Source organism: Equus quagga, chromosome 5, assembly GCF_021613505.1.
Source record: "Equus quagga isolate Etosha38 chromosome 5, UCLA_HA_Equagga_1.0, whole genome shotgun sequence".
NCBI classification, from domain to species: domain Eukaryota; kingdom Metazoa; phylum Chordata; class Mammalia; order Perissodactyla; family Equidae; genus Equus; species Equus quagga.
The window spans coordinates 116,863,071-116,880,578 of NC_060271.1; the positions used below are offsets into that span (position 1 = coordinate 116,863,071).

General features: G+C 42.3%; 1 protein-coding gene across 1 annotated transcript in view; it reads left to right on the forward strand.

Moving 5' to 3' along the window:
* Positions 1–539: 539 nt before the first annotated feature.
* The window catches only part of IFT172 (intraflagellar transport 172), a 32,226-nt gene continuing 15,257 nt past the window's right edge, over positions 540–17,508 (forward strand). Inside the window, exons 1-17 of the mRNA XM_046660269.1 lie at positions 540–732; positions 3,339–3,482; positions 3,700–3,812; positions 4,258–4,297; positions 4,602–4,667; positions 4,889–4,968; positions 5,177–5,264; positions 6,078–6,292; positions 7,463–7,586; positions 7,987–8,082; positions 9,243–9,404; positions 9,755–9,808; positions 10,033–10,136; positions 10,303–10,388; positions 13,436–13,548; positions 14,401–14,568; positions 17,319–17,455. Coding sequence (XP_046516225.1) covers positions 694–732; positions 3,339–3,482; positions 3,700–3,812; positions 4,258–4,297; positions 4,602–4,667; positions 4,889–4,968; positions 5,177–5,264; positions 6,078–6,292; positions 7,463–7,586; positions 7,987–8,082; positions 9,243–9,404; positions 9,755–9,808; positions 10,033–10,136; positions 10,303–10,388; positions 13,436–13,548; positions 14,401–14,568; positions 17,319–17,455 — 1,829 coding nt within the window. The 5' untranslated portion in view covers positions 540–693. The remainder of the gene's footprint in view (positions 733–3,338; positions 3,483–3,699; positions 3,813–4,257; positions 4,298–4,601; positions 4,668–4,888; positions 4,969–5,176; positions 5,265–6,077; positions 6,293–7,462; positions 7,587–7,986; positions 8,083–9,242; positions 9,405–9,754; positions 9,809–10,032; positions 10,137–10,302; positions 10,389–13,435; positions 13,549–14,400; positions 14,569–17,318; positions 17,456–17,508) is intronic.

The window sequence follows — 17,508 nt, forward strand, 5'->3', positions numbered from 1 at the left end:
ATAAAGGCACCAGCTCTGGGTTGAACCCCAATTCCGTCCTTTACTGACTGTTAGCTTGGGCAAGTGACCCCTCTAATCCTGAGTCTCCTATTATGTAAAATGGTATATATGCTATCTAATAATGCTATCCCCTTCATAAAGTAGCTTTGAGATTAAATGAGATGATGATGTACAACACTTTGCACAGTACTTGGCAGACACATACTGAGTATTCACTGTTAGCTATCATTATTAGCCTTGTGATTCCATGCAAGTCATATAATCTATTTGGGTTCAATTCTGTCAACTGTAAAAGGCCTCTAATGGCAACTGCCCTGCTTTCCTCCAGGGTTGTGAGGATTAAAAGAATGCACTCAGCCACGCTGACATACGTCAGTGAGAAAGACGACGACTGCGTAGCACCCAGAGTTCGCTAAAGGCTTGAAGGCGTGGCTTGAACTTGGTTTTGCATGCGGAGACAGGGTTGGTCGAGGAGAGGGCTCATCAATCCCTCTCGAGGGTCCCGCCCTAGAGCCCACTGCGCCTGCGCACGTTTTGTTTGCTTCGCCGCGAGTTTACGTGGTGACCTTGCGACGTGCGTTGCGCTCTGGTCGCATCTGCGTAAGCGGGTGTCGCTGCGGCTGCGTGGCGGGTTGTCCAGGTAACCACGGGAGCTGTCGCTGTCTGGTGGCGTCTGAGAGACAGGTATTCATCATGCAGTTGAAGCACCTGAGGACCCTGCTGAGCCCTCAGGTGAGGAGATGCGTGCCTCTTCCCTCCCCGCCCGCCTTAACGTTCCAAGAAAAATGGGGGACGACTGAAGTTTAATAATGTTGAGCGCCTACTGTGTGCAGAAGACGGAAGGCTGTAGCGATAATTCGGATTCTGCTTCATCGATAGAGTGTTCAGTAGGCAAGATGGACCGCTAACCACTGTAGCTTTCATTACGTTTCGTTTAACGTCAGTGGCGCACCAGAGCCAGTGCTGGGGCTCTGAGGGATCCAGAGCTGTCTCAGTTATGGCCCCTGCCTTAAAGAGGCTTGTACTAGAGAAGGAGGCGCACATGTAAACAACGAACATAAATCTACATCGAATTAAATAAACGCTTTAGGTGCAAGCCCCAAAGAGGGAGTGCAGAAGGCCTCACCATTCCTTCTGATGGTGAAGATCTCAGATTCAGAAGAGGCTGGGCACTGGGGGAGGAGCCCAGAAACATGGTGAAGAGAGGCTGGGTTTTGGAGTTAGGAGACCAGAATTCCAGTCTTCGCACCACTACTACTTTAAGTAAATGACCTGATGCCACTGACTTTGGCCCCTATTGCACAGTCTCTCTAAGCATTCACCCAGCTTCTTCATTTGGAAAATGGGAGTAATGATGATAGCAACCTTAAGGAATTTAGGGTAAGAGTTAAATGAAGTAATACACAAAAGAACATTGTAAACTGAAAAGCGTTGTGAAAACTGAGAGACAAGGAGAAGGACATTCACAATTCAGAGGACAAAATGGAGCAAAGCTAATGAGAATAACATCTGCCATAACCGAGTGTTTAAGATGTACCAGGGCAGCATAAGTTAAAAAACTAGGATTGTGGTTTATGGAGGCAAACATGGATTTAAATCTTGGTTCTGCCACTTGCAAACTGTGTATGTAAACTTGAGCAAATTACTTAACCTTTCTTTGCCTTAGTTTCCCCATCTGTAAAAGGGGCATAATAACAGCATCTACCTGAGTTATCAGGTAAAACTAGATAATGCATATGAAACACTTATCAAAATGCCTGTCTATGGGAAGTGCTGTTAAAGGTTAGCTATTATTATTTTGTTCCCTGTCTCACTTAATCCTCACGACAGTTCTGTGAGGTACATATTGTAGAGAAAAGGGAATTGATTGATTTTGGGAATGAGGAAGACTTTACAGAGGCTTTAGGAGAATAGAAGGAAGTTAGAACAAAAGAGAGCTGTGCTCATTGCTGAATCTGTAATTTAAAGATTCCTTTACCCTAATGGATTAATTGGAAATGAAATCCTCCTTCAGTCTTTCAAAATAAGATGATGTCATGATGCGGGAAAGGGCCAGATGTCCAGGATTGGGCAAAATGATGAAGGAAGATGATCAGCAATGGTTGTTGAGGAGCCCTCAGCCCTTCTAACCTAATGTAACCAAGAGTTGGAGAGTGATAAAGGTGTTGGTGTGGCTGTTTTCTGACTCTGGTTTGAGGATTTTGATGAAAAAAGCCTTTTTTACCTCTCACTTTGGAGGTTGGTGAGTTAGGAGTGAAAAGCAATTATGCTTTAAGCCAGAGCTCTAGAGCCCAAGTAATTGATCAAACAACTGGAGCAGAAGCTAAATTTTTTATTTCAAGGAGGGAAAAATCCTTAGTGCAGAACCGTAGATGACCAGCCCTGGTGGTAGAAGGGACAGATGTGGCAAAAATAATTCACTGGGAGATGATCACTTCTGATTTGGGTGAAGTGGATAGTTAAAAAAGAACAAAACAAGATGGCCTTGTTCATCTCAAATCTCAACTCTGATTGTTTTACTGTTTCAGAACTTTCACTCTCTCCCTTAACTACCAAGTAAGCCCAGACTCCTTAGCATCACTTCGAAGACCCTTCCTGAGCTGGCCTCAGTCTGTTTTCCCTGCCTTGCTTCCTCTATTCTGCTATTTACAAGATACTTTTGGCTAAATTAAATTACTATTTCTTGACCAGAAGTTGCCTTTGCTCGTGCTGTTCCTTCTATCTCAAACAATTTCCCCACTCATTCTTCAAAGCTTAATGTTAATTATTTAAACATAAAATTATCTGTCTTCTGCAAACTATTACAGTGCTTTGTATGTACCTCTCTTATGGGACTTTTCCTGTTTTTGCACCATCTTATTCAATTCTTGTTTTGATCTTTGTCTCCGTCTCAGCCCTGGTCAAGTGTCTTTCTCAATAAGGTACTCAAAAAATATTAATTGAATGAATGGCTAAAGACCAAAACTTATCAGACCAATTGAATTTATTTCAGTAGCAGACCTGGGACATGGGGGAACAAGGAGGCCATCGCAGGGACACATTGGTACAGTTGGTTTAGCGTGTCATCTCTTAGTGCATTTGCATTATGGGTTTCTAGAATCACCTTGTTCTCACAGTCCAGGGTTTTATGGCCTTGGAGACCAGGATGGATCACACTCATCTCTTTGTTTTAAGGACCGTGATAGGCGGGAAATCAACCAAAGTCACACTAGAACTAGTGGAACAAGAAATGCAGGAGGAAAATTGACCTAAGTCACACTAGAACTAAGGGAACCAGAAATGCTTTTGGTATTCTAGACCGGTGCCTGGGTTGATTTTTGCCCCCTTTGCTTCTGCAGGATGGAGCTGCAAAGGTGACGTGCATGGCTTGGTCCCAGAACAATGCCAAATTTGCCGTCTGCACAGTGGACCGAGTGGTGTTGCTGTATGATGAACATGGGGAGCGGAGAGATAAGTTCTCCACTAAACCAGCTGACATGAAGGTGAAGAGGGCTCCTGTGTACCTTAACCTGTTCTTGGGGCCTTATGAACCTGAAAGCCTTCTAACCCGCTTCCTAGCCATAGTCATAGGCAATGGCCTGCCCCTCCTTTTCTCAGTGTAAATCCCTCAAGCCCATTACAGTCATACATGCACCTTTTCTTCTCTTTTCTCTTTCATATATACTCATTACTTCTTTTTCTTTATTTTTTAACTCTTAGTATGGCAGGAAGAGCTATATGGTGAAGGGCATGGCTTTTTCTCCTGATTCCACTAAAATTGCCATAGGACAGACCGACAACATCATCTATGTCTACAAGATTGGAGAAGATTGGTGAGGATAGAGATTGGGACATGGCGTGGGTCAGAAAAGAAGGGGACGGCAGGAAGAAATGCCTCACTGGGGAGGGAGAATAGAGAGGATGAGGAGCCAAGCTGGGGCAGGGGAGGCACTGGCCTTCCAGAGTCTGTTGTTGCTTCCCTACCTTTGCCTGCCCCGTGTGTTCTGCAATCCCATGCCTGGAGGAACCAGTCTAAGGTCAACAAGGAGGCCCTTTGAGATCCTGGGGAGCCCTGAGTGATGTTACGTCTTTGTTATTGTTCCAAAGCTACTCAGACTCCTCCCTCTTATGCCTCCTTTTAGGGCTTCTGCAGAGTGGTAGGAAATACTGGTGGGCCAGGGAAGGTATCTGCTCTTTCTTCCGTTCTCCCAGCGTCACTTGTGGCAATTTATTTATGGAAGTGGTTTTTAATATGCTTTCTCTCCTTTTATTTGGCAGGGGTGACAAGAAAGTCATCTGTAACAAGTTTATCCAGACGGTAAAGTTCAAACCAGTCCCTGGGAGACTAGGATGAGCAACCATGTATCAGTATATCTGCTTATAAATGCAACTAGGAATTGGATTTTTAAACATCTGAATCTGACTTTTCCTACTGCAAGGATGGTGCTGCCTGGCTGCTCATCATCTGCTTTCCTCCTTAGAGCCCCAGTTGGGTCCCCTCCTCTCCTTCCCTATAGGTGATTGGGGTGGTGGCATGTGGCAGGTTGTTCAGGTTCAGGTTGTCATAAATGTGCTAACCTACATAGAGAAGGTTATCCTTTTTCATTATTTCTTCCTTACAGAGTGCTGTTACCTGTCTGCAGTGGCCAGCAGAGTACATCATTGTCTTTGGACTGGCTGAAGGGAAGGTAAAGGAGGGAAGAGAAACACAGGAGAGGTTGTGGATGGGGATAATGGTTCTGGAGAGAGGAATATGGTTAGTATTCTCCCTTAGGGTTGAGTTGTGTACTGGGGGAGAATATGTAAGGACCAGGGCATTTTTTTATTATTTATTTTTCTTTTCTTAATTAAGAACTGGGTGAAATTGAAAGTAGCCTAACCAGACTTGTGTCCATTCTCCCATTTTCAGGTTCGTTTAGCAAACACTAAAACTAATAAATCATCTACCATCTATGGGACAGATTCTTACGTGGTATCACTGACAACAAAGTGAGTAAGGAAGAGTGGTATCCCAAGAGCTTGGCAATGGTAGGAAAAAGCTATGAGGAAGTCTGGGATGGGAGCCCAAAGTATGAAAGATGGGGAGGACTGGTAGGAGGGACCACAGGTAGGGTAGTGTTTGACAGAGAAAGGGGACTTTCTTGGTGAGATAACTCTTCCTGTATTTCTCTCCTTTCCTCTTTCTCCACTTTTTCAGTTGTTCTGGGAAAGGAATTCTCTCTGGTCATGCAGATGGCACCATTGTTAGGTATTTCTTTGATGATGAAGGCTCTGGAGAGTCACAGGTATGAATAAAGGATACTCTGGGATAGGAGATAAGGAAATTCCAAGACCCCCCCTAGAGGAGGTCGGACATCTAAGGAATTTACATAGAGGTGCTGGGGGAGGAGGCTAGAGGAGTAAAACCTCAGGGAGAGAGACATTTGGATGTGGCCACAGAGAGGATTTGAGTTTAGGAGGCCAGAGCTTAATATTTACAGGAAAGGGTGAATCAGGTGAAAGGGTCCTTGAGACAAAGGGAAAAAAAGACTCAGAGTAATGAAAAGTGAAAAACAATCTCATTTATGTAAAAAATATATTTATGTAAATAAATACATAGAAGAAAAGAGTGATTTACTCTCGAGAGGGAAAAAGGAAAAGATGAGGGATAAAAGGAACATTCATGTTTTAGTCTATATAATTCTCTAATATTTGAATCATTTACATTAAGAATTACTTGTGTAATACTTAATTAAATTTATCCCTCCTAAAAAAATGAGAGCCATATGCTCCCCATGGGCCTACACAGTATTGGTTGATGTTTAGGACAGCTCCCTTTGGGGGGGCCTTATTAGGTGCATATTAAAGATCTCCAACACAAGTATTTTGAGGTTTCCTCTTGAGCACAAGGTCAGTAAGTGTGCACATGTCATATGTATGTGTGTGTGAGTATAACACAGAAAGACAGTGTTTGAAGTCTTCAGGATCAGCATGTGTTGGGAGAAAGATTTCTGCAATGTGGGCTGGGCAGAGTGAGCATGTCAGATGCTGGGAATGAGAAATTCCTGGGATGGAGTCCTTAGAGTCAGAGTGGTTGAAACCCTCTACTTTTGTCTTAGGGGAAGTTGGTTAACCACCCATGCCCACCTTATGCCTTGGCTTGGGCAACCAACAGCATTGTGGCTGCAGGCTGTGATCGGAGGATTGTGGCCTATGGAAAGGAAGGCCATGTGCTACAAACGTTTGATTATAGCCGTGACCCTCAGGAGCGGGAGTTCACCACAGCTGCAGCAAGTCCTGGGGGCCAATCTGTTGTGCTGGGAAGTTATGACAGGTGGGTCTCCTTTCCAACTGCAACTACTTCTGCCTACTTTTCCTGTGTACATTCTTTGATTTTGCTCAGTTATTCTCAGCTAGAGTGGGATACTGGATCAGAATCAAGCGTATGTGAAAGAGATTCTCAGGTTTTAATTTGTACACTTTCCTCTTCCTGCTTCCACCATCCATTGGCACGCTGGCAGTTCCAAAAGGCACCCTGCTCTCTTTGTGTCTCTATACCTGTCCCTGGGATTCCACAGCAGAGTTCCTCTCCGCTTTCTTTGTGTTCTCATCATCCCTTTCTAGACCACTGGCTTAGTGTTTACCACATTATGTTATAATTTGGTGTTTGTATCTATCTGGCTAAATTTTTTTTTTTAAAAGATTGGCACCTGAGCTAACATCTGTTGCCAATCTCTTTTTTTCCTTCTTCTTCTCCCCAAAGCCCCCCAGTACATAGTTGTATATTGTAGTTGTGAGTGCCTCTGGCTGTGCTATGTGGGATGCCACCTCAGCATGGCTTGATGAGCAGTACCATGTCAGCGCCCAGGATCCGAACCAGTGAAACCCTGGGCTGCCGAAACAGAGCGTGAGAACCACTCAGCGGTGGGGCCAGCCCCTATCTGACTAAATTGAAGAGCACTTGGAAAGAGGCCATAGTGTTCCTTTTTTTAATCTCCAGTGCCTATATTAGTATCTCGTACATGATATATGGTCAAATGTTTGGTGAATGAATGAAAGAAGGAAGAGTAGAGAAACAGCTAAGGTCTGGGTCTCATTACTTCCTTGAAGCACTTTTAACCCCATCTTTGTCAGTCCTGTCTTTCTATCTCCTTCAATCTTATATGTGTCTCTTCATGTTTCTTTCTTTCTTCCCTGACTCCTACCATTGCTCTTTTCTTTTTCCATGTGTCTCTACTGCTAACAGCTCATTTTTCTTACCAGCCACAATCTCGTTTCTTTTTCCATTCTCATCACTCTTACCTCATTTTACTTTTGACTTGATTTTCCCAGCGTACTTCCTTTGAACCTTGTTGTCCTTCTCCTACTAGACTCCCTAGCTTGCCTGTTCTCTTTTATTGCCTTTCTTCTCTGATAACGCAGGACTAATTTCCTTCAGTTATCAGCCCATTTTTACTCTTTTGCTCGGTCATATCTCTTCTAAAATCCACATACTTTATTTCAGGCTTCGGGTACTCAACTGGAGCCCTCGAAGAAGCATCTGGGAAGAGGCAAAGCCCAAGGAGATTGCCAACTTATACACTATCACTGCCTTGGCCTGGAAACGGGATGGCTCACGACTGTGTGCGGTGTGTTACTAGTGACCTCTGTCTCCATTGTTGACTTCTCCAAACTAGGGAAAAATTCTGCCTTATCCTAATGCACTGTCTCCTGACATTAGAGAATCTCCTCTTCCCTTTTGACCCCAACCTAAAAATTCAATGTTAAAGGCAGGGAAGAGAAATTCATACTTTATTGGAGGCCAAAAGGGACAAAGAGTTGCATAGGTAGGGCTGATTTCCCCCTTACATCCCTTCAGTATGTGGTGCCCTTGAGGCCTGTATTCCCACCTCTTTCCTTCTGGTACTTCCCAAAACTACCAGCCCTTTTACTGCCAATTCAACCTAGGTTTTGAGAGTAGCTCTAGATACCCTCCCCATGCGTGTGTACTATGTGTGTTATTCTTTATGTTGTCACTTTCCCTTCTAGGGCACACTTTGTGGTGGAGTGGAGCAGTTTGACTGCTGCCTCCGAAGGAGCATTTATAAGAACAAGTTTGAGTTGACGTATGTGGGCCCTAGCCAGGTAAACAGCTGATAGGCTGCCACATCAACATCTTGCCATGGCACTTTCATCCTGTAATACTTCCCTGCCTTCTGGCCATAGCCACGGTATCAAATTCAACCTTTGGGGGCCGGCCTGGTGGCACAGCAGTTAAGTTCACGTGTTCTACTTCAGCAGCCCAGGGTTGCCAGTTCCGATCCCAGGTGTGGACATGGCACTGCTTGGCAAGCCATGCTGTGGTAGGCATCCCACACATAAAGTAGAGGAAGATGGGCACGGATGTGAGCTCAGGGCCAGTCTTCCTCAGCAAAAAGAGGAGGATTGGCAGTAGATGTTAGCTCAGGTCTAATCTTCCTCAAAAAAAAAAAAAATAACCTTTGGCAGAGCTCTTCTGGGGAACAGAATGTGTCAGGACAGCTCCCTGGCAACTTTCATGCTACAGTTCTTCCAGCTTATTGTGAGCAGAGGTTTAGACATCAGACCTAAGGGGTACAGAGATTGCTGCTTACATCCTCCCAGTTTAAAACTTCACTACCTATATGTTGTTAACTGGATGATAAATAGGATTACAAGGGCCAATTCTGTTGTTTTAGGGCCTCTGAACTCACTGTGTGTGATGTTGCAAGTTAATTCCCTCATTCCTGAGCCCACTTTTTTCTTTTCTCTACCTCTATCTTTTCCTTCCATTTATTATTCATTGGTTACTTCATTCTTTTATTTTCTCCAGAAACATTTATCCATTTTCTGTGTTGCAGCAGTGTTAGGCATTGAGAATACAAAGATAATTATCTGAAATACATTGTCCCTTAATTGAAGAGATCATTCTAGCAAAGGAGACAAATGTATCAAAAAATAATATAGTACACCGTGGTAAAAGTTATCATAAAGGTCTGTACAAAGAGCTGTGGGAACACAGGGAGAGTGATTGTTTTTACCCAGTGGAACTTTCAGAACCATATATATTGTGAGCATCAAAAGAAATAATATATGAAAGCATTTCATAAATAGTAAAGCACTACATAAATGTGAGGTGTCATTATTACCAACAATGTCCTAGGCCAGGTGAAGAAACAAGATATTATCTATATTTAGCACTGTGGAGGTGGGCAAAGGGCGCAGCATGTTCATCCCTTTTTTGGGTTGGGGGAAGCCTAGGGAACTCAGACTTGTCACTTACCAAGGTGATTGTGAAGAACCTATCATCGGGGACCCGAGTGGTACTCAAGTCACACTATGGCTATGAGGTGGAAGAGGTGAAAATCCTGGGAAAGGAACGTTACTTGGTGGCCCACACGTCAGACACGCTGCTGCTGGGGGACCTGAACACTAACCGCCTTAGTGAGGTAGGAACCAAAAACGGAGATGTGGGGAATGGGGCATCTTGAGTTGCTATTTCAGGGGGGCCAGGGTTCCTAGGGGGAGATCTCCATGGGAAGTTCTGACATTCTAGTGTTGGGGATGTGGTTTCAGGGAATGGCACCCAGGAGGTTTAGAATCCTAGAATATGAATCACCACTGTTTTTACGCCATCTCTCAGAAACACAGGGACATGGGCAAAATCTGGCAAAGCACCTTTTCTGTGCAATCTCAAAGCCCCCCCAAACTCATTCTCTTTGCCTCCCACCCTGTCATTCTTTCAGCATTGTCTTGGATAGTTGTTTCATGTTTCTTATGTCTTCTCCCCTCTTTACAGGTAGCTTGGCAGGGATCTGGTGGCAATGAGAAGTATTTCTTTGAAAATGAAAATGTGAGTAGAATGTGATTCGCCATCACCGTCTTGATAAGCCTACTTCTAGCTTCTGTGTTAGAAGGATGGCAAGTGGCAGACAGCAGATAAGGGAGGAGGGTGAAATAGGCAGAGGAACAGAATAAAGAGAAAAGTGGGAGTTGCTTTGAACTGACAGTACACTTCCTTCTACTGTTTTTCTTTGTGCAACCTTTCCACCATATAACACTTCCATTCATCCCCAGGTTTGCATGATCTTCAATGCTGGAGAGCTAACCCTGGTGGAATATGGGAGTAATGATACCCTGGGTTCTGTACGTACTGAATTCATGAACCCTCACCTCATCAGGTAACCCCCCGAGGTTCTCAAATTTTTAAAACCCAAAAGAATTCCTTTTTGACTTCTAACTCCTATGTCCTCAGGTTAACCTAAAAACTTCACTCTGTGTGGTGCTTCAGAGCCCTCGATGAACTGCCTAAGCCCATTTTGCCTCATCTCATTCTTCATGTTTCAGTGTCCGTATTAATGAGAGGTGTCAGCAAGGAATGGAAGATAATAAGAAACTGGCTTATCTTGTTGATATTAAGACTATTGCTATAGGTGAGTAAGACTCCCTCATAGTTTTAATAACAGAATAGATGTTTATAGTGCACTTGCAAATCACCGATTGTGCACAGTGGAGAATCCGGGAATCTGAGAGGCACCAAGTAAATGTGTGATCCCACTCTTACAGTGGATATGTGAAATGTTTAAATCCATGTGTATGCGTCTATCTCCAGATGTCTAGAGCTAGAAACATGGGTACATATATAGGCCTGCCCATGTAGGCATCTATCTAGGGCTGGAAAATTGTGAATTGTAGAGAAGAACGGTTAGCAAATTTATGAATTTTCTTGCTTAGACTTCATAGGATCATAGATTCTTAGAACTGGAAGAGGCCTTATTTTTTGTATAGTTTGTCATTAGTAACTAGTGATGACAAACTTTATTTTGCATTTTGCAAACATTCACATTTGTAAATCTTACATATTAATAGTGAATTTTTTATCGTGAAATGTTTCAAGCATAGAAAAAAGTATAGGGGCCAGCCCGGTGGTGCAGCGGTTAAGTTCAAATGTTCCACTTCAGCAGCCCGAGGTTTGCTGGTTCGGATCCCAGGAACAGACCTTTGCACTGCTTGTCAAGCCATGCTGTGGTAGGCATCCCACATATAAAGTAGAGGAAATGGGCACAGATGTTAGCTCAGGGCCAGTCTTCCTCAGCAAAAAGAGGAGGATTGGTGGCAGATGTTAGCTCAGGGCTAATCTTCCTCAAAAAGAAAAAGAAAGAAAGAAAAAGGAAAAATATAGAGAATAGCATAGTATTCTCCAAAAAGGATAGAGAATAATATACCTGTGTACTGTAGTTGTTAGGAACAGAGCTCTGGCGTCAAACTTCCTCACTTCTCTACTTACTACCTGTGTGATCTTAGGTAAGTTACTTAACCTTTCTGTATCTCAATTTCTTCATTCACAAAATCAGGCTAAAATAGTACCTACCTCATATGAAAAGCACTTAGACTAGTGCCTGGTACATAAGCACTTAATAAATATTAGCTCTTAATAATAATAATATGACTTGTATAGCCATACCCAGTACTGTCAGATCCCAGCATTTCATTATATTACCTTGGATCTTCTCTCTCTTCTCTTATTGATGGACATTTATGTTGTTGGTTTTTCACTGTTAACAGTGTTTCAGTTTTCTAAGGTTTATACCTAGAGTGGTATTGCTGAATCATAGAAGAAGTTCATCTTCAGTTTCACTTAATATTTCCAAATTGCTCTTCAAAGAGGTTCTGCCAATTTACATTCCTACCAGCAGTTAGAGTTCCCATCGTCCCATCCATCCTCTCCAATAATTGAGATTGCCTGACTTTCTAATTTGGCTCAATCTGATGTATGTGAAATAATATCTCACTGTATTAATTTTTTATTGTGCATTTGTTTATTGGCCATTTGGAGTTCTTCTTCTGTGAATTGCAGTTCATATTCACTGCCTATTTTAAAAATCAGGTTGTCTTTTCCTCATTGACTTGAAGGAGTTCTGTGTCTATGCATGTATAGCCTTTGATGGTTGTTTATATTGTAGATAGTTTGTCTCAGCTTGTGGCTTTTCTCTCCTTTTTGGTGTCTTTTAGTGATCATACATTTTTAATTTTGATGTAGTCCATTTTATCACTTTTTAAGAAATAGTTTGTGATTTTTCAGGTCTTTTCTCTGCTGTATTTTAATGTTTTTAAATTTTTTCACCTGGAATTTATTTTTGTGCATATTGTGGGTAGGGATATAATTTTATTTTTTCCCATATGTTTAACCATTTATTGAAAGTCCATTCTTCACCCACTAATTTGCAGTGTTCTCTCTCATAAATCAAGTTTCCATATATATATGGGTGTGATCTGAAGGCATTTTTACATTTCATGAAATTTATGTTCCACATCAGGTTGCTGAGCTCAGAAATGTAAGTATTCGTAATAGAAATAATAATATAGTCCAGTGGCCCAAGTTCCAGCAGCAATAATGAGCTGTGAGCCTTTGGACTAGTCACTTCCCTCTGTAGGTCTCATCTTCAATGTATGTAAAATGACAAAGTTCTTTTCTTAACCTTTTTGGGCCACTGACCCCTTTGAGTATCTAATGAAAATTATAGATCCTCTCCCAGAAAAATATACGTACACACATAATTTTGTGTATAATTTCAGAGCGTTCACAGAAATAGGGTCCCCACAGCTCTAGCATTCTATGATTCTATGATTGGGCATTAAAACATGGCTTTATCATTTTGTTTTTTAATTAAAGGGAAACTCATTTTTAAATTGGCCTTCTCAGTTGTAGACGTTAGCTGGCATTTGGTCTTTAGCTTCAGCGCATCTAACAGGCAGGCACATGCTCGTTAATAATGGATATCAATAAGAGCTGTGGTGGCCTTGGATCAGGAGACTCCCTGAAAGCATCCTAGCCAATGCTGAGTGGTCTGTTCTAAATGTGATTGTTTCTTATATTGTCTACAAGATTCAGACCAAACTAAAATATTCATCCTCTGTACTGACCAGCCTAACTTTACTCAGAGGTTCCTTCTATTTTGTCTGTGTCCCTTCTCTACTGTTTGCCCTTCAATATTTTTACATTATAGGCACTCAAATGTGTAGGTAACTCCTTGGGGCCAATATGATCATCAAAGTCATTTTGTTCATCAGCTTTCTCTCACCAGTATGCTGTAACTGGGGTTCATCCTTAATGTACTTAATGCTGCCTTCCAGGGGATTTGGGGAGTAACAGAAGTCAGTTGCTTTGTAGTTCTGATCAGCTAGTGTACAACTCCAAGAGTCCCAAAGAGGAATCACATTTCTTGACGGGTCTGGATCTTTTGAGTTAACTACAGGGTTAAACAAAAACAAAACCTCTACAATTTTAGAAGAAACCTAACATCTTAGCAAAATTATGTTGTAGTGGCCATTTGCATTCCCCAGTGCCATACTCTAGACTGATGTGACATTCTTAAAGCCCAACCTGTGATTGTAAGGCCAGTCTTTTGCAGGCTCCCTCATGCCCTGTATGTGATTCTGTGGAATCTCACTTCTTAACCTTGTCTCCTTTACTCTATAGTGGATCTGATTGGTGGCTACAACATTGGCACCATTAGCCATGAGAGCCGAGTGGATTGGCTGGAACTTAATGAGACTGGGCACAAGCTTCTCTTCAGGGACCGGAAACTTCGTGTGAGGAGGGTTACTAAGGCCTATCCATATCTGGTTCACAGAGGATGTGGTACTAGCTGCAACCAGGGATTGTGGGAGGCAGGATGAGACATAATTTTTTGGTGCTATGCCATTAGCATAGCAGAAGGCACAGAAGAATCAACATTCTTTGTATCTGATATCACAACCCATCCTATATTACCTTTGAGAAGACTGTATCATGATGGCACCAAAGTCAAGAGGGGAATTTGCAAGTTGATTTTTGTCTTACCATTCACCAGTCTGCGCCCTCATGAAACTTCCTTACCCCTGCATTCCTTTTCCTCGCGCCTAGCTGGCCTTTGCCCACGCCTACTACTCCAGTGCTCTTCAGCTGCCTTTATCTGACAGCATTGAAGCTGGCTTGAGGACAGTCTCCTAGTCCCTTATTGATTCTGATCTCAATATGTATCACCAAAGAGTTTAACCTCAAGGGCAGGGAGACTATTTGGTGATTTTTCATTTCATTTTCTTTGTGATGTGAAAAACCATATCACAGGTTTCCAAACCATTTAATTTGTCTGATGGCCTTGCTTTAGTAATCCAGGCTGTTACTCTGGCCCAGAGTTATTCTAAGAATGAAAGTCTGACCTTCGCCTAACTTCAATTCCTAGGGTGTAGAACTTTGCTCTTTTGGTCATCTCTTATTTAGCCAGAGTCAGATTATACCAACTCAGCATAAACTTCAAGGGTTGCAGGTCAGTAAGCTTTGAAATTTGGCATGTACCTGACTGGTGGTTTAGCTCAACACATTTCACCATTAGGGAAATGGTCAAGATCAGAAGATACCCCATCTTTCCTTTTAATTGTGTTATTTACCTCTTCCTTCTTCAGTTGCATCTATATGATATTGAAAGCTGCTCCAAGACAATGATCCTCAACTTCTGCTCCTACGTACAGTGGGTCCCAGGAAGTGATGTGCTGGTAGCTCAGAACCGAAACAGCTTGTGTGTGTGGTACAACATTGAGGCACCTGAGAGGGTCACCATGTCCTCTATCAGGGTATGTCAACACCAGGGCACCTCAGACATAGTGTCAAGCTGATTAATTAGAGCCCTGGGGAGGCTCTGAAGGGTACTTGGTTCTCTCAGCCCACCACCATAATCTCTGTGATGGCGTTGGCAAGTGAAGCTTAGACTCATTCCCCACAGTGGACTGGGCCCCAGAGCCACCTTTGTTCAGATTCCTGACATTAAATGAGACCCTTGGAGTATAGGTCTCTATTACAGTGGCCCTGGGAATTCACCAAGTCATAATGTGGAGTTCCTTTAGGCTGGAAGCTCCCTGATAGGAGGGGCAGTTCCATGACACCTCCTTGCATGCTGATTCTCTGTTATAAGCCTTTCAGAGTTCCTTTTTTCTCAGACTGCTGATCAGACCCTCTCTCCTGTCCCACACAACATCACACACAGTAATCTTCCAAAATCTGGGAGGAGGCTATGAAAACAGAAGAGAGGCCTCTGTGCTAGGCTAGAATGACTGGTGTGGGTGTGGGTAGAGCACTTGATACTTTCTTTTTCTGCATCTCTTTTTTTCTTTTTTGCTTCATTTTAGACTGATTAAAGTTGGATTTTTTGGTTTGTTTTGCCCTTTTTAAAATGCCCTTTTTTTCACTTTTTCAGTTTGGAGGTTATACATCCTATTTCTATAGCAGTTACCAGGTCATTAAATTAAGAAAGTTTAAAGTTAATCAGCATCTAATCCCCCCGCCCCTGCAAACAATACAAGGACCTTAAAAGGCTTTAACTTTGATCACCTCCCCTTTGCCATTGCTGTCCACTGTTTTATTTCTCTTCTGTTGTCCCCAAAGTTAGACATTATTATATGATACAGACAGAATTTGTTTAGATGTATCATCACAGTGCCAGTTTCTCTGTTCACCTTTTCCTTTTGCATTGCTGATCTTCCCTCTGGAGTTATTCTTTTTCCTCTGGAAGAATATCATTTAGAAGTTTCTTTAGTGAAAGTCTTTTGATGATAAACACTCAATTTTTGATTATCTGAAAATTTTTTAATTTAGCCTTTGTTCTGGAAAGGTACTTGGACTCAGTACCCAATTCTAGATTGACAGTTAATTTTTCTTAGCCTTTTGCACATATTGTCCCTTTGATTGACTTCCTTTGTTGGTCTAAGAATTTATTAACAACCCTTTCTGTAGAAGTGATCTGTCTTTTCTCTCTAGTTGCTTTTAAAATCTTTTTCTTAGGTGTTTTGAAATTTAACTACAATGTGTCTAGATATAAATTTCCTTTTATTTATCCTGCTTGGTATATATCGTGCTTCCTGTATTTGTGGGTACACATATTTTTATCAGTCTTGGAAATGTCCCAGCCATTATCTCTTCAAACATTGTCGCTTCTCTCGCATTCTCCAGTTTCTTCGTCAGAACTCTAAGTAGGCATATATCAGATTTCTTGTCTTTTCTTCTCTGCCTTTTTAACCTCTCTTTCATATTTCCTTTCTCCTTCTCACTCCATGCTATATTCTGGTTAATTCTTAAGATACATCTTTCAGTTCATTAATTTGCTTCCATCATTGTCTAATCTGCTATTTAAACCATTCATTGAGGTTTTTTACTTCAAAAATTAAATTTTTCATAAGGCTTTATTTGGTTCTTTCTCCAATCTGCCTATTTTTGATAGTCTTTTGTTCCTTACTTAATTTTTCATTTCATCTTTTAAGTCTTTAAGCATTTCACACATGATTATTTTATATTCCGTGACTGTTTTTTGTCTTAACTGTGATTTTTAATATCTGAAATCCTTGGGGGTCCAAAACTGTTGTTTATAGTTATTATTTACTCCTTTATAGTGTTTTGTTAACATGTATTTTGGTATTTTTTTTATTATGAGCTCATGTTACATTGGATCTTGTCTTTTGGAATCCCAAGGGCCTGAAATGGACGTTTTCCTCCAGAGATGAATTGTGTTTGCTTCCGCAGGAATCAGGCATATTACTGCCCTATACCTCTTTTGTTCCCTTTACTGAAGAGAAGATGTCAGGTTTAATGAGGGACTCTCAGATTGGGCCTCCCCATCCTGCAGGAGGACCCAAGGTTTAGTCCCCTCAGACTGTGCTTGCCTTCAGAGCAACTGTACTCTTCTCTCTTGCTCACCGTTCATTTTCTCAAGCTCAGGTTTTAGCTTTCTTTAGCTTTTTCTCTGTTTCTTTCTTCCTTCCTCCCTCCCTCCTTCTCTCTCTCTTTCTCTCCTTCCCCTTCATCCTCCCCATCTCCCTCCCTCTCTCCCTCTCCCTTCTCTCTCTCCCTCTCTTTCCCCTTCTCCCTTTCTCCCACTCTGCTTCTCTCCCTCCCTCCCTCCTCTCCCTTCCTTCCTTTTCTTTAAGAGGAAGGGTGGAAGAGGGGGTAGGAAGCATTCCTAGTGATTTCTTCATTTGAACCCAGCAATGCATTAAAAAGTATGTCCCAGGTTCAAGTTATATTTTAACAGGAGTACCCTTAGACATATGTACTCATGGTACTGCTGGAAGCAGAGGTGGATGCCACACTCTGCCAGCTTACCTGCAGGCATTAGTGCCGGCATAACTGTGAGTGTACTTTAACCCAAGGATATTATCATAGATAGGAATTTTTATCTGCTTGAGAGAAACTAAATGTTAGGAAAACAAAAGCCACTGTAATTCCCTCAGTGTGAGAGTAAAGGGTTGGGTGAGGGTGGGTCTGATCTTCAGTTGAGTTTGTGGAAACACTAACCTGGTATTCGGGTGGGGTGGGGGGCATTGAATTTTTACAGGGTGATGTTGTAGGTCTAGAGCGGGGCGGGGGAAAGACCGAGGTGATGGTGACCGAAGGTGTGACTACAGTTGCCTACACACTGGATGAAGGCCTTATCGAGTTTGGAACAGCCATTGATGACGGCAACTACACTCGGTGAGGGGCTGGGCTGATAGCTAGCAAGGTGGTAGGAAAGTCTCGTTCTGAGA